The 21160-nt window shown below is 46.9% G+C and overlaps 1 protein-coding gene across 1 annotated transcript in view; it reads left to right on the plus strand.

Annotated features, from left to right (window-relative positions):
• The first annotated feature begins 4555 nt into the window (after window positions 1-4555).
• The window catches only part of ramp1 (receptor activity modifying protein 1), a 37662-nt gene continuing 21057 nt past the window's right edge, over window positions 4556-21160 (plus strand). The window contains exon 1 of the mRNA XM_072685272.1: window positions 4556-5157. Coding sequence (XP_072541373.1) covers window positions 5112-5157 — 46 coding nt within the window. The 5' untranslated portion in view covers window positions 4556-5111. The remainder of the gene's footprint in view (window positions 5158-21160) is intronic.

The raw sequence follows: 21160 nt of genomic DNA on the forward strand, positions 1-21160 counted from the left end.
GTGGCCGATGAGTTGGAGAGAGCTCCTCGGGCAACACCATCCTGGGTACGAAGACTTTTGAGGCTTTGAGGAACGTGTATGAAGGGCAAGCCTTGGTGACCGGTCGGTCCATGGTAGTGACCAACACTCCAGGCTGGGACAAGCTGCATGCTGCTTCTTTGAGAAACTCAGGCAAGTGGCTAATAATGAATAAAATGTATGTTTTTAATGATATTTTCCACCTAAAATGTTTTCTTTACTATTAGTAAAGTATTAAAAGTAAAAAAAGTATTGATTATATTTATATTTTTATTTTTAATACAAAAATAATCCCTTACATGCATTTCAGGAAACCAACATTTTTAGCAAAACTATTATAAAAAAAAAATAAAAAAATTTAAATGTAACTTCAAATGTAACTACAAATGTATGCTTATTTTTATATTATTTCTATTTTTTATATAAAATGTATTTATATTTTGATGTTTTGTGTTAATTTGTTTATTTTCTAAAATGTTTTCTAATTAAAATGTTCACATTTATTTATTAAAAATCATTTGCATTACTTTCAGTAGTTTTATAAAATAAAATGAAAAAATCAAATTATGAACGTAGAACTTTTTTCTGAATCTAATCTTTGTTTTATCAATAAAAATCCCAATGTTTTCGCCATAATGTATACTTATAAATATTCTTTGCTTTTTACTTTTTTTTAATTATTATTATTTATTTTATATTTTTTTACTACAGTTATGTAGTTTTTTTTTATTATTCATTTTCCCCATAAACAATATATTTTTTTGAAGGCTATCCCTTCAAAATATCAAATATAAAAAATAATTGATCAAAAGAATTAAGTTAGTTTCCCTGTGTGTTTTTCATTTTTCATTTAAATGTTAAATTGATTAAATTTAACTGTTTTCCCTCCTCTGACTCCTCAGTGCACTTAGAGGCTGTAGGCTCCAGCAGGAGGCGCTCGAGTCCTCCGTGGAAGAGGCTGAGCAGCAGCTGAGGACTGTCCGACCATCTGGAGTAAACATCCCAGGTTTCCCTCAAGATAAAGGTGTCGAACACTTCCATCCCGAGCGGATAAAACCACACTGCTACAGAGCAGAGTGTAAATACACCATCTTCATACAGTGCTGTGCAGAGAGTGTCTACCTGTAATTAACTCTATATAACATTAGAATAAACCCAAATAATCATAAAGTCAGTGGTCAGTGAGAGTGTCTACCTGTAATTAACTCTATATAACATTAGAATAAACCCAAATAAACATAAAGCCAGCGGTCAGTGAGAGTGTCTACCTGTAATTAACTCTATATAACATTAGAATAAACCCAGTAAACATAAAGTCAGTGGTCAGTGAGAGTGTCTACCTGTAATTAACTCTATATAACATTAGAATAAACCCAGTAAACATAAAGTCAGTGGTCAGTCTCTTACTGTCTCAGTGAGGGTTCAGACACACAGCTCTGTGAAGTTTCCTTGCGTTGCACAAAAGGGTTTTTGTCTGCTGCTACACACTGTACTCAGTTCCCGAGCTGAAATCCCAGAGATCTTCTGGCTGATCTTGACCTCTTTCTGAATCGTGAAACAAAAAAACAAAAAAAATAATAAATTCTTAAAACAAAAACTTTCCATACTGGCAAAAAAAGTTTTTTTTAAGAACTTCTTCTTTAAGAAGAAAAGGAAAATTTAGAAAATCAAAACTTTTGTATTTATATAAAAGCTTTCCGGATCATAAAAGGAAACTTTCCCAAATTTAAACTTTTCTGAAACCAAAATTTTCCCCAATCATCAAAAATAAACTAACCAAAAATGACGGTTCTGTAAGATGGTCAAATTAAGGAAATTTCCATATTGCAAAATAAAAGCACTTTATATGAGGAGAAAAAAAACCTACTTTCTGAATCATAAAAAGGAAACTTTCCCAACTGAACAATTTCTGAAATTAAAACTTTAAAACTAAAATGGAAAAAAGGAAACAAGACGAAACAGAAATCTTCAGAATCACAAAACCAAAATTAATATAATGGATATTTATTTATCTATTTGTCTTTATTTATTTATGTATTTATTTTTATGTATTTATTTTTTTTTATTTATTATATATTTATTTATTTATTTTCATTTATTTATTTATTATTATTCATTTATTTATTTTCATTTATTTATTTATTTATTTTTTATTATTCATTTATTTATTTTATATTATATATTTATTTATTTATTATTCATTTATTTATTTGCTTCGTCCGGAACTGAAATCGAAGCTCGCGGCTCTTCACTCGTGTGAAAGTGAGGGTTGTAATGGTTGTGAAGGTTGTGAAGGTTGTGAAGGTTGTGAAGGTTGTGAAGGTTGTGAGGGTTGTGAGGGTTGTGAGGGTTGTGAGGGGTGTGAGGGGTGTGAAGGTTGTGAGGGTAGTGAGGGTAGTGAGGGTAGTGAGGGTAGTGAGGGGTGTGAAGGTAGTGAAGGTAGTGAGGGTTGTGAGGGTTGTGAGGGGTGTGAGGGGTGTGAAGGTAGTGAGGGTTGTGAGGGGTGTGAGGGGTGTGAGGGGTGTGAAGGTAGTGAGGGTTGTGAGGGGTGTGAAGGTTGTGAAGGTTTTGAGGGGTGTGAAAGTTGTGAGGGTTGTGAGGGTAGTGAGGGGTGTGAGGGTAGTGATGGGTGTGAGGGTAGTGAGGGGTGTGAGGGTAGTGAGGGGTGTGAGGGTAGTGAGGGGTGTGAGGGTAGTGAGGGGTGTGAGGGGTGTGAGGGTAGTGAGGGGTGTGAGGGTAGTGAAAGCTGTAAGGGGTGTGAGGGTAGTGAGGGGTGTGAGGGTAGTGAGGGGTGTGAGGGTAGTGAAAGCTGTGAGGGTTGTGAGGGTTGTGAGGGGTGTGAGGGTAGTGAAAGCTGTAAGGGGTGTGAGGGTTGTGAGGGTTGTGAGGGTTGTGAGGGGTGTGAGGGGTGTGAGGGTAGTGAAAGCTGTAAGGGGTGTGAGGGTTGTGAGGGTTGTGAGGGGTGTGAGGGGTGTGAGGGTAGTGAAAGCTGTAAGGGGTGTGAGGGTTGTGAGGGGTGTGAGGGGTGTGAGGGGTGTGAGGGTAGTGAAAGCTGTAAGGGGTGTGAGGGGTGTGAGGGTTGTGAGGGGTGTGAGGGTTGTGAGGGGTGTGAGGGGTGTGAGGGTAGTGAAAGCTGTAAGGGGTGTGAGGGTTGTGAGGGGTGTGAGGGTTGTGAGGGGTGTGAGGGTAGTGAAAGTTGTAAGGGGTGTGAGGGTTGTGAGGGGTGTGAGGGTTGTGAGGGGTGTGAGGGTAGTGAAAGCTGTAAGGGGTGTGAGGGTTGTGAGGGGTGTGAGGGTTGTGAGGGGTGTGAGGGTAGTGAAAGCTGTAAGGGGTGTGAGGGTTGTGAGGGGTGTGAGGGTTGTGAGGGGTGTGAGGGTAGTGAAAGCTGTAAGGGGTGTGAGGGTTGTGAGGGTTGTGAGGGTTGTGAGGGTTGTGAGGGGTGTGAGGGTTGTGAGGGTTGTGAGGGGTGTGAGGGGTGTGAGGGTAGTGAAAGCTGTAAGGGGTGTGAGGGTTGTGAGGGGTGTGAGGGTTGTGAGGGGTGTGAGGGTAGTGAAAGCTGTAAGGGGTGTGAGGGTTGTGAGGGTTGTGAGGGTTGTGAGGGTAGTGAGGGGTGTGAGGGGTGTGAGGGTAGTGAAAGCTGTAAGGGGTGTGAGGGGTGTGAGGGTTGTGAGGGTAGTGAGGGTTGTGAGGGTAGTGAGGGTTGTGAGGGTTGTGAGGGTTGTGAGGGGTGTGAGGGTAGTGAAAGCTGTAAGGGGTGTGAGGGTTGTGAGGGGTGTGAGGGTTGTGAGGGGTGTGAGGGTAGTGAAAGCTGTAAGGGGTGTGAGGGTTGTGAGGGTTGTGAGGGTAGTGAGGGGTGTGAGGGTTGTGAGGGTAGTGAAAGCTGTAAGGGGTGTGAGGGTTGTGAGGGTTGTGAGGGTTGTGAGGGTTGTGAGGGTAGTGAGGGGTGTGAGGGTTGTGAGGGTAGTGAAAGCTGTAAGGGGTGTGAGGGGTGTGAGGGTAGTGAAAGCTGTAAGGGGTGTGAGGGTTGTGAGGGTTGTGAGGGTAGTGAGGGGTGTGAGGGTTGTGAGGGTAGTGAAAGCTGTAAGGGGTGTGAGGGGTGTGAGGGTTGTGAGGGTAGTGAAAGCTGTAAGGGGTGTGAGGGGTGTGAGGGGTGTGAGGGTAGTGAGGGGTGTGAGGGTAGTGAGGGGTGTGAGGGTTGTGAGGGTTGTGAGGGGTGTGAAAGTGATCCGAGAGCAGCTTCAATCTGCGGCTGAGAGTCTGAGTCCGGATCAGAGGAGTGTGTGTCCAGCCTGAGCTGCAGGACCTGTCGCTCTGACGTCATCAGTGTGTGTGAGCGAGTGTGAAAGCTTCTGAGCTCCAGCACAGTAATATAAACCAATAAACCCTGTGTGTGTGTGTGTGTGTGTGTGTGTGTGTGTGTGTGTGTGTGTGTGTGTGTGTGTGTCCGTCCTACTCTCTCCACACACACACGCGCGCGCACACACGAGCGAGCGCGCGCACGCAGGCAGGCAAGCACCAACGCACACACGGACACACATTCCGCAAGCACGCGCACACATGCCGTAGTCTACAACGCGTGTGTGGAGCGCTCGCACTGCTCCAGCTCGAGAGAGAGCGCGCGCTTTCGCACTCCACACACTCGCACTCTGGAAGAGCTCGCGCTCGCTCTCTCTCTCTCTCTCTCTCTCTCTCTCTCTCTCTCTCTCTCTCTCTCGCTCTCTCTCTCTCTCTCTCTCTCTCTCTCTGTCTCTGTCTCGCGCGCGCTCTGTGGATGTGTATGGGACTGGTCTCAGTTATTAATATCGATATTAAAGATCGTCGCTGCTTTGAATGAGCGCGAGAGGGAATGCCGGAGAAAGCCGGAGTTCAGTGACGGGCTTCAACGGGCAGGGGAGCCGCGGAGCCCCGGAGCCGCGGAGCCGGTGAGCTCGGTCCGCCGGGCAGCTGCCCCCCCCCCTCCCCCCCCTCCTCCTCCTCCTCCTCCTCCTCACCCCCCCGCGGAGATGCTGGAGCGGCTGACCGGCTAAAGTGACTCGGGTTCGGCGGAAGACTCGACTAACTTCCCTCCTCTGGGGCTCTGAAGTTCATTCGTTATGGGTCTCAGCAGCGCGTCCGTGTCCTCCCTCTGTCTGATAACCGGTGAGTGTGTGTGTGAGTATGAGTGTGTGTGTGAGTATGAGTGTGTGTGTGTGAGTATGAGTGTGTGTGTGAGAGTATGAGTGTGTGTGTGAGAGTATGAGTGTGTGTGTGAGAGTATGAGTGTGTGTGTGAGAGTATGAGTGTGTGTGTGTGAGAGTATGAGTGTGTGTGTGTGAGAGTATGAGTGTGTGTGTGTGAGAGTATGAGTGTGTGTGTGTGAGAGTATGAGTGTGTGTGTGTGAGAGTATGAGTGTGTGTGTGTGAGAGTATGAGTGTGTGTGTGTGAGAGTATGAGTGTGTGTGTGTGAGAGTATGAGTGTGTGTGTGTGAGAGTATGAGTGTGTGTGAGTGAGTATGAGTGTGTGTGAGAGTATGAGAATGAGTATGAGTGTGAGTGTGTAACTATAAATGTGAGCAGCGCTGATGTAGAAAGCCCAGTTGCCCAGACCAGTTCCACACTGAGAGCCGGCACTCGCCCAGTTTACCCAGCTCCCACAGTGCTTATTAATGGGGACAGCAGCCTAAATTACACTGATGATATTCTTACAGGCTAAAACCCCAAATCAGACCAATCTGGTGTGTGAGTGTGTGTGTGAGTGTGTGTGTGAGTGTGTGTGTGAGTGTGTGTGTGAGTGTGTGTGAGTGTGTGTGTGAGTGTGTGTGTGAGTGTGTGTGTGTGTGTGTATATATGTATATAATATAATAGGAACAGATTCCTACAAAACACATGGAACCGTTTGGCACCATACCTCCCAATGCCAGGCATAGCCTAGAGGGGTATATATAAAGCCCCCCCCCCCCCCCCCCCCCTCCCAGCATTGAGGAGCTGTGGAGCAGTGGAGGAACTGTGTTTTGGGATGAGTTGGTGATGGTGACCATCATCAACATCCTGACCTCACTAAGGCTGTTGTCGCGGAATGCAATCAAATCCTCACAGCAATGCCCCTCTAAAATCTGAGAAAACAACCTTCCCTGGACAGTAGAGACAGTTCTCTTCTCCTGATTTCAGAAGCAATGAATCAGAATCTCTAATTCATCAGGTATCAATATCAGGTATGTTACACATACAAGGAATTTGCCTTGGTGAGAGCAACACGTATAACAAGCAACAAACACAGAACACAGATTATTTACAGTATTACACTAAAGGAAAATTACAGTAAACAATAAATAGGATAGGGGATGAATAAATAAAGTAAAAAGCACTAAAGGTAACAAAGAGCTGAAGAAGCTGAGAGATGTAAAACAGATTTAGTTAAAAAAATATTATATATAGAAAGTTGCAAGTGTCCCAATACTTTTGTCCTGGACAGGGCTCAGCATCGGACAGATGTTTATTATTTGACCAATATTGATTTTTCTAACTGATATCTATCTTTTATTAAGCTTCATTTTTGCCAGAATTGTATTTTTCTCCTAGGCTCCCCCTACAGGTGTGGAGTGAAATTGACTTTTACACCATTACCCTGAGCACCTCCTTATGGACAGGTGTACATGTTTACAGGTGTACAGGCATTTCTGGACAAGCTGAGTGATCCAGAAGCAGATCCCGAGGTGGTAGAGTAATACCAAATTATCATGATATGATAAAAATATCATCATATTGCCCAGCCCTAGGTACTACGTTTCCCATAATGCCCCAGCGTGAGCCGCTAATGCTAGCAGTTAGGGCCACTCGGAACTGTATAACCTTCCTAACATACAGATCAGAGCACTCACGCAAAGGTGGTATTATTATTATTATTATTATTAAAACAATAATATTAACTGGTAATTGTATAAAGCAAGGGGGCGGGGGGGGGGGGGGGTACAGCTGCGCCCCTCTAAATTCTAGTCATGAAAACAACTGAAAATGGGTCGGTTCCAAAACACTAAGCTGTGAAATAAGTTTTTGGGGGGGGGGTTGAGTTTCCCCCACCCACACAATCCCCCACCCCTCCCCCTCGCTCGCCCATTCAGCAATGGAATCTGAAGAAGTTGTGGAAGCAGCCGAGACCAAATCTATGACCATCCCGCCCACACGCACACGGGTCAATTATTTAATTTGCTCATCAATAATGTATGGATGGTGGAAAGACTTCATTTTGCCCGGCTCTTTAACGAGCTGGCCGGGCCGGACTGGGCCGGGCCGGGCTGGGCTGAGTCTGAGTCTGCTCAGCCGGCCTTGTGTTCATGTCAGGGTCTGAGTGTTGGAGCTGCAGGAGCGGCGCAGAAGCTCATTAGCAGGAACTCCCTCTCAAACACAACCCTGCAGTCTGGCCCTCGGCTCGAAAGTAGAGCTTTAAGGAGCGATCAAGTAGAGAGGTGCCGGCGCGGGCTGCGTCTCAAATCCACACCTCGTTCCCTGTGAAGTGAGCTACACACAGTGGCTAACAGGCGTAGGTGAATTCGGCGAAATTCGGCGAAAAGTCACTGAATAAACGTGATCGATTACTGACCCCAGATGCAGTCGATCAGCCAAGAGCTGTTTGATATCTCGTGTGATTCTGTAGTTTAGAATTGAAGATGCTAAGCTAATGCTGCTAACAAACACTGGGCTTGGACTGTCCCCTGTCTCATCTCTGGAGATATTTTGGTGTTTATAGAATTCTAAACCACAGCCGTTTACCAAACTTCTGAAGATCTGGAGGTTTTTAGAGAATGCATATTTTTGGGTTTGTGTTAATGGAGTCCAGTGTTTATTAGCAATGCTAGCCTAGTCTAGGAAGATTGACAGCATCCTGGGCTAGTGATCCCTTCTTGAAATTGACAGACCCCTAGGTGGTCTGTCTCCAAACGGAGAGCATTGACCAGTAGAAGTAGGACGCTTTGACCCGCACATGACCCTGAGGTCAACATGCCCAGTGCCAAGTGGAGGCTAGAGAGGCTAGAAAAGCCCCAGGATTGGGCTGTGGAGCAGTTGGACTGTTGATGGAAATTCATCCATTACCTCGGGATTCTCACTGATGGTCTTGCCTCCGATTGCAATCAAATTCTCTCAGCACAGCAGTGTGTCCAATATCTAATTAAGGGCCTAAACAACGGCTGGGTCAGAATGTCAGAACATGTCCAAAAACAGTAGACCTAGCCTTTGTGGCCCTCACACATTCATAAGCCTTGGGCACCCAACACCCTGTTACCGGTTACCCCCCCGTAGCTGACCAGGAGAGCCTTATAAGCCCTGCCATTTAATGCAAGTTCTTGCGTCTGCTGTTCGGGGAAGACGTCAGGAGGGTATAACCGTTCCAAAGGCATTGCAAAGTTCCATAGTTGGCTTTTCTCTGAAGTGCTGAGAGATGCATGCTTTATTTATAAGCCAGGTTCAGACCTCCCTTATCAATATTACATTCATAAGCAGATTCCCGGCATGCATGTTTTCTTGGGTCCCTGCTTCGGCGTGTTGCCGAGGGAGCCATTAAATATGTAGGTTTGACAAAAGGATCCTTCTGAGGATTTTCTGGAAACGGTGCCAGGGAAGTTGAGGAGGCAGGTAAAGTAGGCCTGAACTGTCAAAGGAACCTCCCGAGACATGACCTCACCTCCTAATCCATGTCACAGTGTGAGAGAATCTGTGTGCATCTTAATTTTGAGCTCTACACCGATCAGCCGTAACATTAAGACCAGTGACGGGTGATGTGAATTACACTGATGAGCTGGTTCCTGTGGCTCCTGTCAAGGGTGTGGCTGTATTAGGCAGCGAGTGAGCAGTGTGTTGGTCTGAGAACCAAACGTTGACTAGAACCAAACTGTGATGTTCTAGACGACTGGATCAGAACATCTCCAAAACATCAGGCTCAAAACATCAGCTCTTGTGGGGTGTTCCCGGTATGCGGTGGTCCAAGGAAGGGCAACCGGTGAACCGACGACCGGGTCATGGGTGCCCAAGGCTCCCTGACTGACGCTCATGGAAGACTACAGGACACTTTCACAGGTCTTGTGGGCGTCCATGCCTCGATGGCATTAACGTTCTTGTCGCTGAATGCAGTCAAATCCTCACAGCAATGCTCTTAACTCCATCTTCTCTGGAGGGTAGAGATAGTTACTCCAACAGAAGCACGATCAACCCTTGATTTAGAAGGAAACGAGTAGGTGTCCCAATACTTTTGTCGATTATAGTCCATATAGCATTACCAGATCTGACGACGCTTCACAGCCCTTCACCCCCACAGATTGGGAATGGTATTCCCATGATGGTCGGCATCCCAAGGAAATGGCTGTGTACTCGCACTAGTAACCCCTAATCCTAATGCAAACCTCAACCTTCAGGCTGAGGGGCCTAGCAGTCGATAATTGCGTCACATTTGTCCAATAACCCATTACAGCAGGGCAAATAATCAATACTGAGCTGCTGGTGGTGGTTGTTATTATTGGCGGGCTGGGCTGTAGTAGAAGTTTGGGCTTTTACTAGTATGAAATACTTGGACTATACATTTAAAAATACACAGATTGAGCCCAATAGCATTTACGCTAATGCTTCTACTACGTTACGGATACCAAAAAAGTGTCGCTAAGAGGTTTGCGTCCACTGAAATGCTTTTGGGGTTTCTCTGGAGAGCAAGCTGCGGCTAAATACTTGTTGGTTGGTTGGTTGCGGGACCAAGAGTGGGAGTATTCTGGACAGAGGCCGAGCTGTGTTCATGAGTGTGGTTCTCGGATCAGATCTACATTCGTGGGGCGAAACCTCCGTTGGAATCGTCGTTCATATTTTTCATATCAAATTTCATATCAAAGCGTTTATCAGAAAACGAACCGCTAAAGCTACCCACTGGAAGGATCATCTGAAGGTGAATAAAAAGGGGGAACAGTTTAAGGAGAAGGGGTCTAGTGCACTGCCACTATGGTCAAGCCATGCTGCTTTGCCATCGGCGGCCAGAGTCTGGGGGAGCACAGTTGGCCGTGCTGTCTCCAGGTGGTTAGATGGCGCTCTCTTCAGCCGACACGGGTAGAGCTGGGGTTCCTCCGGCGGCAGTTTGAGTTTGGGGGGGGAAGTGCCCAAGCCAACCAGTGTTTTGGAACTAATCAGTAGGCAGTTGGACGGGGTTTGGCATCGTGTGTCCCTCAAAAAAATGTGCATGGTCTTTCTACTCACTGGCAACTAATGGGTTTCCATTGGACACGCTTTCTCTCCTACTCCAAGGCCCCCGAATGTGCCTTATTTATGTGACGGAGAAACAGCATGGGTGCATTTGTTCAGCTGCATATTTCAGTCTGGCCTGTTGTGTTGTGTCTCCAGTGAGGGCGTCTTCGCTGAGGGCTGCATTAATGCTCACCGCCTGTATTCACTTTAATGTTGCTAATTCACTTCAGCTGCTCTGGCTTTTTTTGTCGTTGTTGTTGTTGTTGTTGTTGTTGTTGCTGTAATGTGATAGAAGACTAGAGAAGATGTGGGTCGTCCTTGGTGGAGTTCAATCAAGTGGTTATTTTATTAATACAGGATATGATCGCATTCCCTGAGAGTAATCCCTCTCAGTTTAATTCCTGTGTTTGGTACAAGAGGCATATCGATTTAGGCTCCATGATCCACTACTACAGGCGATGGTAAACAACAACCAACACTGGCAGACAATTCAGAAGTCTTTAGACTGTTTAGTTTGATTCACCAACAGAACTTCCATTCATTTCAGTTATTTCCTTTTATTATTTTTCATTTGTTTGTCCATTTACTTTTGTCCCAATCTGAGAAATCTGTGGTTCTGTCAGTTAACCCACCCGTACCTAGCTCCCCCTAGCACTAGTAATGCCAGACACTGCCACTTTTCCGGCTGCCACCGATCCGAACATGCTCGGAGGATGAGAGCACCAACTACCCACCCTGGGATTCGAACCCATGACCCCCGGGCCATGGCGGTAATGCATTAGACTGTTGAGCCACTCTGAGGCCCTCAATAACAGAATAACAGAATCCAACTTGGGACAGTCTTTCAGCTTTCAGCCCATTCAGCCCATCTGCAAAAGGTTCTCCACCAATCTGAAGAACCGAAGTGGTTCTTTGAAGCGTCATGGTTCTATATAGAACCATTTACTTTACTAAAGAACCCTGGAAGAACCTTAGTCTTGGTGCTCCCGTTTAATGAGCATCAGTTGTGCCTAGGTTGCCAATGACCCTGTTGCCGGTTGTCCTTCCTTGGGGTACTTTTGGTCTGTACACACTAGGTGGGTTACAGGTGGGCATGGGCTCTGAGTGGGTTTGTACATTTATACTGTTACCGGGACCTGGTTGGGCTTCCCAAATGGGCCTTATTGTTGCAGCCCATCTTTTTATCACATGGGTCCTATTTAGGCCCTATGTGCAGTGTAAAACCAGATCTGTGGCTCATGCTTAATCCTTACTGGACCCATCACTGACCCTGGTGGGCATCCATATGTGGCAACTTGGCACATATGGCAACTTTCTGGTTCCCAGTTGGGCTTTCCATAGAGGCCCTAAATGGACATGTTGGCTATATAGGAATGTACCTGCTTCCAACACACTTGTCCAGTGACAAGAACCCGGTCAGTGGTTTTAATGTTAAGGCAGATCAGTGCATAACAATGTAATAAAGAAAACCTGTAATGTTCAGATAATTTGTATTGAGTGCTTTAATTCGACTCTTAATATCGATATCCGAGGCAGACTTCTGGTACCATGGCAACGCTAGGAGCCGTAGCTACATGTAGATGACGCCAGCCGAGGTAGAAATGTCAAGCACACTTGTCAACCCATACAAAGCTGCTATCCTGGCGAAGCCCGTACAGTACAGGGAGACCCTCAATCCACCCCCTCCCCCGTGCAGTATATCACATGTGCCAACCTGTACACTGTAAAGCGCCTTAACCAAGACACCAAAGCCCTACATCTGCATCCGCTGGAAAGGGGCGGAGCACGCTCCTCTTCACGAATCCCTGACAAAGTGATTAACTATGGTAAAAAGCTTTTGTCTGATTGGGATGAATGATGAGATGGCCGAGGCTGGGTAGAGGAGGCGGAACTAATACATGGAGATTAAGGCAGGGGTGCTTTGGTTCTTTCTGGTTGCCAGGGCAGCTTCGTAGTTTCATACCCCACCGCTTTGTCTTAAAGTGGTGTGGTTGCCAAAAACTCTAAATTCGCACCATTTGTCCCTGATGGGGACACTCCAAACGGGCCAAATTGAAAGCAGTGCTATATCTGTGGTGAAAATGCCTAATTGCCATTTACAGCAGTGCTACAGTAGTCTCCACATCGAGACGTCCAGCCTAAAGACCTAGCCAAAGAAGGTAGCCAATTACCCAACCCACTCGTTTGTACTCCTCCCCCTATCCCATGTGATGCCCCTGACACTGGGAGGTTAGCCACTGACCCCTGCATGTCATCTGACACATTCCAGCAACCAGCCAGCATCTTTCCTCACCAGGCAACCAGCATGCTCGGGTACCCAGCTCCGATGCATCGGCTAGCAGGCGCCCGTGCCAGCCAGCACCACACTGCAGTGATGTGGGGAGGGAGGGGGAGAGAGAGAACAAGGCCAATTGTGCTCTCTCTGGCTCCGGCTGCTGATGGCAGGCAGCGTGACCCGGGATTCGAGCCAGCGATGCTCAGGGTCACCCTTTTATGATCCCATGGGGCTCACATGGGTGGAACGTGGGCTAGTTTGGTTCCCGGTAGGCATGGGCTTGTTACTGGGACCCAGTTGGGCTTCCTACCCTACAGCCTACCCTAATCTCATATGGGTCCCATCTAGGCCCTGTATGCAGTGTGCAAGCCAGATAGGGCCCAGGTTAAACCCTCCTGGTCCCATCACTGACCCTGGTGGGACCCCGCTGGTCATCCATATGTATGGTCCATATGGAAGCCATGGACCCATACAGTTAGTGTGTAGTAGGCGATTGGGACACAGCCCTAGTTGTAGGGTGTCCACAAACATTTGGACATATAGTGTAACCTGATCGTAGGAAAAAAGGCTGTGTAGATCATGGCATTTTTCCTTTGTTACTATATGGTATGTGCCAAAAGTATGTGGACATCTCCTGGGCCAATGTTACCATCAAAAATACTAGACTTTGGAACACTGCTGTGAGTATTTGATTGTATCCAGCCACAAGAGCATTAGTGAGGTCCGATGCTGAGGTCGGATGATCAGTTCTGGATCACTTACGCCACTCCATCCCATCACAAAGGTACTGGATGGAGAATCTCAGGCCCTCTGAGCCTTCACACCTGCAGTGGGGTTGGTGCTGTGTGTTGCTAGAAGAATGAGCGGTGTTCTCGGTGTGTGTGTGTGGTAAATAATTGATGTTTAACTCGGGCGGAGTGCTTGTAGTGAGCTAACCAGGAGTGGGACGCCCGAGTGGCTTCTGCATAACGGACTGGAAACTCCTCTCCGCATTAGCTGATTATTCATTATGCGGATCAGGACCGCCAGCGAAGCGTAGTGTGACGCTGTCGCATACATTAGACCGAATGAGAAAACAAGAGAGGGGGAAATTAATCTGCCCTCCTTTCTCCTCCCTTGGCAAAGTGTGTGAGTGACGGTCTAGCTAAGCCCTCTGGTCAGGCCGTGGTGGGGGTGATTCATCCCTGTCCTGCGCTTCGCGGCGCTCTGTGGTCACCTAATGGGACTTTGACTTGGGCTGACTGTGAAGCGACGCCGCCAACCACCCCCCCGCCCCCCTGCCGTCCTTTCCGAACTCCTCTTTTCAGGCCTCAGCGTGAGAAACTATATCTCACTCATGTCTCTGAATAGACTCCTGAGAGAGCTGTAATTGTTCGACCTCTTGCTGCTAACTAGACCCACGAAAACGATCCCATCCACTCTCCCTTGGGATGGGTCTAAAGAGAGGACGGCCGTAGAGTGCTAATATTTCAACAAAGGTCAGAGCAGTTGTGGGCAGTCCTGGGGCAGTTTGACTCACCCAGCCCATGAGTGAGGGTGAAGACCAACACACGCCCCCTCTGACACGTGTACCGACGCGCCTGGAGGGAAGCAGCACCGCGTACCGGCCAACAGACGCCGTAACGGATTAAGCAATTGTGCTCCCTCTGGGCCCGGCTGCCGATGGCTAGCAGCATGAGCGGGATTCCAACCAGCGATCCTCTGATCATAGTGACTGCATGGATGGGATGGGAACCCCCTGTTTCCTGCCATATTGGATCTTGGATCGATGTCCAAGTCTAAGCCCAGTGTTTGTTAGCCACGTTAGCCTAGCATCGCCCATTCTGAGCTAAAGAAGCACATGTCAGATATCAATCATGTCTGGACTGCTTGACTGCACTTCAGGTCAGGGGTCGATCGTGTTCATTTGGTTCAACTGCTTCTTCAAGACCGGTCTGATATTGGGAAACCTGTGTGGCGATCGTCGGGCGCCGTGGCGAATTGGCCTCAAAATGGGCTCGATTATCCTGTAGTGGAGGACCTTGGGTGTTGGAACAGCAGTGCTTGGAGTCGCGAGCGCTACTCAATTGCAGAATAGAGTGAATCAGAGTGTGAGGTGTGTATTAACCGTCGCTGCAGTGAGTCATCACCGCAACCTGCGGCGAAATGCCTGGGATGATGGGGACCAGCATTTATATAATGGCTGTGAGTGATCTATCAGCGGAACAGCGAGACGAGGTGACCCCTGTAATTACGACAGCACAAAGGGTCGGCGCCATCCACATCACTCTGACTGGTCGTAATGAATGTCACTGTGTGTGTGTGTGTGTGTGTGTTGGTCTGCGTATAGATGCAGGTGTGTTGTGCGCAAGATAGGGCGAGAGTAAAGGGCTGACGGTGGCATTTACTCTGTCAATAGTCGTAAAGCAGCTCTGGAAATGAGAGAGGCCGAACATAGGCGTCAGAACACGTTTGATTGATCGATTGTTTCAGGCCCGGAGCCGAACCTGTTCGTACGGTCCAGCCGTGAGACAAAATGAACCTCAACACCTCAAGAAAACCTCTTGTTGTTTTGCTAAACACTATATGGACAAAAGTATTTGGACGCCTGCTTGTTTATTCATTGCTTCTTCTGAAATCAAGTGTATCCTGCTTTTGTTGGAGTAACTGTCTCTACTGTCCAGGGAAGAAGACGGCTTGCTTTCTACTAGATTTTGGAGGAGCATTGCTGTGGGGATTTGGTTGTATTCAGCAGCAAGAGTTAGTAAGGTCAGGATGTTGGATGATTATCATCACCACCACCCAACTCATCCCAAAAGTATCCATCATTCCAGAGAACACAGTTCGTCCACGGCTCCACAGCTCAGTTCTGGGGGGCTTTATAATACCCCTCTAGCCCACGCCTGGCATTAGGCAGCATGGTGGGTTAAGGAGGGTGCGGATCTCTTAGATCTCTTTAAATTGTGACCAGAAACAGTAATGGTTCCCTGGTGGGAATCCAGGTCCTACCATGGGTTTCTGCCACTGATTACATGTTATTATCTATAAAAATGAACCAGCGTAACTAAGAACTATATTAGCATCCAACTAAAAGCCTGGAAATTTGGAGTAAATGTAAATATTTAGACATTTTATATTGACAAGAACCCACCAATACTGCCATTTATTGCGACACTGTAAGACGAAATATTGTTATTTAAATTTTATTTTATTTTTTTAGAATACTGCGAGGTCTGAAGACCGAGCACAGCACTGCCATCTAGTGGTCGGTGTTTAAACAACACTAAATGTGAACCACTGTCTGTCACCAATCTTTACATCGAAACTATTCATTAATAATCAATACTGTGAATCGATACAGTAATGCAAACCTATAATAATATCGCAATATTTTGATATGTCTATTTCCTTCCTCTCATGTTTGATTGAGGTGTAGATTGGCTTTCACTGTACTCACATGTTTGAGCATTGCATCCAGCACGATCCAATCAATGCTTATTAATTTTAATATCCTCTTTTATATTCAGCAGTATGATTAACGATGAAAGGATCATCATCGTAGAAGCCTCAGAGAAAGCAATCACTGTTCCAACAGGTATGCTGTGAAGAGGGTGGAAATGAGCCCGAGGAGGGCCCTGGCGTGTCTCCCTGGTGTTGACACCTCGGCCAGCTGATCTAGGTGTGCTCTCGTATCCTCTACGGTTTCCATTGACCAGGCGTCTGCTGCCTCTGCTGGAGGTGCTCAGTTCAGCACCCGTTCCCTCAATTTCATGGCCATTACATAACATGACAGGTTGACACGGCAACAAAGCGTCCGTTTAATTTAGAAATTTGATTAGATCCAGACAGTATGCGATAAAACCCCACAGCCGGAGCCGTAACTTCAACCGTTTATCTTGACTCGCAGCTGGCAACGCGCCTTAGAGGCGGTTCAGGTTGCCAGAATAGCACGCCATTCATTTCAGCGGAGGAGCCGTGGTGGAGATTTCACATGGGCTTCGCTATGGCATATGTCTGATTGTCTCGGAGATGATGGGTCGTGAAACAGATCTCATTATTTTCTGCAATAACTGATGGCGTATCTGATACCTCACATGCATTATTCATCAGGAGATGAGAAGACGCATGTTCCGTCGGAAGACGCTGGGTGTAGAGGCCTGTTGTAGTCTGTAGGTGAGGGATAATATGGAGTTTGGATTAATGAATCAAACAAGGCTTGTGTCCGTGTTCCTGCAAGCAGCAGAAGCAATTAAGGGGGTCCCTGGCTGCTGGTGTTGAAGGGTGGGTGTTCAGTTGGAGAATTTATTAAGGGTGGCACGATATTGTTGCAGTCTTGAGTATCTACCAATACTGATCTAGCAAAACCTTTCCCCAGCTACCGTATTCATGTTCAAGCCCAACTAGATACCAGAGATTTGTCCTTGGGTTCGATGTTGGCCCCACATATGGTCCCACCAGGGTCAGCGATGGGACCAGGAGGGGTTAAACATGGGCCACATCAGGGTTGTACACTGCATATTGGGCCTAGATGGGACCCATGTAAGATTAACATGGGCTGTAACGATGGCGCCCAATTGGGAAGCCCAACTGGGTCCCAGTAAAAACGCATATACAAACCCATTAAGACCCATTATCAGTGAATTCAGGTACGTCATTCTATGTCATTCAAAGGGGGACAGACTCCATATTAATGCCAATTAATGGCTATATAGAATAGGAGATCATAAAAGCTCCGGTAGAAGGAGATGTGTAAGTGTCCCAATACTTCTGTCCATACAGTGTTGGTCATTCATTGTGTACACTGACTGAAATTTTGTGAGAACATCCTCAATAAGATAAATAGCAACAGAGCTTCACAAAGCTTCATTAAAGGGGCCCTCAGGGGTCTGATAAGCCCTATAATTAAGAATTTAGTTCCTGCCAGGAGAAGTGAGGATGCATATGGGTAAGACACTGTAGCCTCCAGTGGTTCTTCCATGGTAGTGCAGGGTTATGGTTTAGGACCAGGTCTAGGTTTAGGAGCACTGTGAGGTTTATTGTTGAGATGAAGGATAGGTGTAGTAATTCCAGTTGGCTCTCCTGAGGGCCTGGGGTTCAGTTCCTCGCTCAGAGAAGCCCTACGCACTATACCAGTCAGAGCAGACCTAGGCCTAGTACACCTAGGCCATACCACCCCGTAACGGCTAACACAGTTTCAAGCTTGACTCCTTTATTACATATTAATTCACTTATAATGACACGAAAGCATTAGCTTACTAGTTTAGACCAGCTTAGAATGGAGCTGTGTGAATTCATTCATTGGACAAAAGTATTGGGACACATGCTTATTCACTGTTTCCTCTGGAATCAAGGGTGTTAATATTAGTTTATCCTGCTTTTGTTGGAGGAACTGTCTCTGCTGTCCAGGGAAGAAGGCGGCTACTAGATTTAGGAGGAGCTTTGCTGTGAGGATTTTATTGCATTCAGTGTCGAGAGTGTTAGTGAGGTCCGGATCTTGTCCCCAACTCATCCTATCCAAAGGTATTGGCTGGAGCACTGTCCTTCATTCCAGTGTACACAGTTCCACTGCTCCATTAATGCTGGGGGGAGGCTTAATACCTACCACTACCTAAACACTGTAGATGAGAAATCATGAGCCCAAGGGTTTCATTTAGCTTCATATAGCTTTTGAAGGGGTTAAATCTTCCCTTTACAATCCCAGCCTTATTACATCCTAAGGCTTATTATGCAGAAGCTTTAGTGACCGTCTGAGAGGTTCTGGCCATTTCAGAGGCAAACTAATGCTAAAGTCCTGCAGTTATAGAAGTGTGTTCCCACAATCGGGCTCTTCGATGGGTTCAGTTTCGAGGAAATTGACTTTATAAATAAATATGCACCCGTTAAATGCTTTGAAGCCAGCATTCTACTGCACAGCACCCTCTCCAGATACCCAGATTCTCCTCTCTTCCCCCTCAAGTATGTTTGGAGACACCATGCTCTATTTAAGTTGCAGGGCAAGCTTGTGTACATTACGCAACAGTGACCCTCCAGATGAAAGGCTGAGGAAGCCAACAGCGAAACTGCGTCTGAGTGGGCGTTCTGGGCATTTGAAGGCTCCTGTGAGGGAGCTAGGACTCTTCGTTATGTTCTCCATCATGTTGGGACGGTAAATTAGAGAGTTATTCAACTGCGTTTTCGGATCCTCCAGATAGGACTTGGACACAAAAGACCTCACTAACGCTCCTATCGCTGTATGCAATCAAATCCTCATAGCAATGCTTCTCCAAAATCTAGTAGAAAGCTGCCTTCTTCTTCCCTGGACAGCAGAGACAGTTATTCCAGCAAAAGCAGGATCAACTCTCTTTAATACTCTTGATTTTAGAGGACAGAAGGAATGAGCAGGTGTCCCAATACTTTTGTCCATATATTGTTTATTGTTTGTTTAATATGAACCAAAGAATTGATGTTTTTTCATTGATCCGTAAGCATTTCTGACATTTGAGGACGTCTGAGCAGGTGTCCCAATACTTTTGTCCTTTTCTCGACTTTTTTTATATTCCCGTAACTTGTCAACTTATCGTCTAAGGTGCCGTTACATAAGTTTAAGACGTCTTCTAGAAAGTTCTCCCAGGCTTTTGTGTGGAAGGAACCTCTGCAAGGTCAGGGGAATTTAACGCGACGCCTCGTCCGTTCCTTCGAGAACCAGCGCTCCTATTCAACATATGGTTTGAGCCAGAAGGTCAGGCCTCATCTACGTAAGCGTGACGCCGGGAGCAGATTGCAGCAGGGCTGCAGAAGATGAACCTGAAAACACATGCCTGCGAGCAGCCCAATTAAAGATGACCTGAGCAGATGAATGACATAATCGGAATTCCTCGCACCCTCCCACGTTCTCACGCTGTGCCTTTCTGTGCTTACGCAGATCTGCTGCTTCGCTCTGAGGAGGACGCCTCGCTGCTCTAGTCTTCCCCAGCGATGTAACTCTCCTAGCTTCTCCGTTACCTTTTTAGTAGATCTGTAGTTTCCGAGAACGGAGATTTGCTGCACCTACAGGAAGGACTTCTGGACTGCTCTGGTTCATTGAGTCCATTGACTATGGGTTAGTTGGGTTTATCGACCCCCAGATTTCTGAGATTAGGGATAAGCCCAACTGCATCGATATCTGCACTGGAAAAAGCAATGAACATCACCCGTGCGTCCAAATATATGTGGACACACCTTTTAATGAAGTAAGACAGTGATCTGAAGATGCATACACACTCATGCGGCTTGTCTGATGCCTGTACTGCCAATAGAATAGGACTCCCTGGAGCAGATACACCCCGAATACAATCTAATGGCACCATGCTTCCTAAAGCCAGGCATAGGCTAGATAGAGCGTATATAAAGTCCCCCAGCATTGAGCTGTGGAGCAGTGGACCGGTGTTCCTTGGAATGATGGATGATGATGGAACTCCATCCAATACTTTGAAATGAGGATGAGGACCTCACTAACGCTCTTGTTGCCGAATGCTATCAAGTCCTCACAGCAATGCTCCTTCATAATCTAGTAGAAAGCCTTTTTCTTCTTCTCTGAGACAGTTACTCCAACAAAAGCAGGATTAGCTCTTTGTAATACCCTTGATTACAAAGGAAAGAAGGAATGAGCAGGTGTCCCAATACTTTTGTCAATATAGTATAAGTGTAGGACATCTGTTGTCAGCTTGACCTGACCTGGAAAATGGCTTAATTTCATATGGGCCAAAAAGGCCAAGACGGGGGGGGGACTCTATTGGCTGTTCTGCTCTGGACCGGCTGAGTGGAGTCATCGTTCGGAGCGGAGTGCGCACTCAGCTGTCTGTAATGAATGGCAAGCTGTCCTCCTTTTTTCATGCAATAACTTGAGGCCTTTCAAGGAGCAGCTGGACTAATGGAACGCAGACGACCACATGCCGCCACTGCAACTGCACAATATGTCTGTGTAATTCACTTACGGCAAAATGTTAAAAACGGCCTCCATTCACCATCGCCACAATCATCCCCCACTCTTAGAGGTTTTCATCTTTGTCGTTAATTTTGACGGACAGGGACGTACAAATTAGGTCATAAACTATTATTCCACTTCACTTAAATATCACTTAGCATGACATTTAAAGCAGCATTCTGTGAGAATTGGTCTTTCTCGTTCCTCCCCCCATACAGTCAGTAAGGGGAACGAAGGGGACGAACTGTACACATGCATTTCTGGACAAGCTGAGAGATCTGACTGAACCATTGCTGGAAGTCAAAGGTCATGTGCAGCTCCACCAAAGTTCCATAGTCCAGTAGCAGCGTTGCGGCCAGGAGCGGGGGTGTCGGAGACCCCGTCCTCCCTCTCCACCTCATCACTCGTAAGGCGTTGTTGGCCGGGGCACAGGCATCCGTATGTGTGTGGTGGAGCTGCTCAGCAATGCAGTTAGAAAAGAGGCGGTGGAGGAGACGTGTGTGAAGTCCGTACCTTCCTAGTGTTGGGGGGCCTTGCTAGTGCTTAGGGGGAGCTGCGAGCTACAGGTGGGTTAATTGGCAGCACTAAACTTGGAGGGAAGTTGTCTGAGACTTTTTCAGGCACTAGCGCTGCCAGCATTGCAACGACCTTTTGTGGACGGTCGTCGCAACCTCCCTCGGCAGCACGCCAAGCGCTGTCCTCATCCAGCTGCTCACCACACCTCCTCATCAAACCGAACCGAGCATTACTA

Source organism: Salminus brasiliensis, chromosome 8 (genome assembly GCF_030463535.1).
Source record: "Salminus brasiliensis chromosome 8, fSalBra1.hap2, whole genome shotgun sequence".
In the NCBI taxonomy this organism is placed as follows: Eukaryota; Metazoa; Chordata; class Actinopteri; order Characiformes; family Bryconidae; genus Salminus; species Salminus brasiliensis.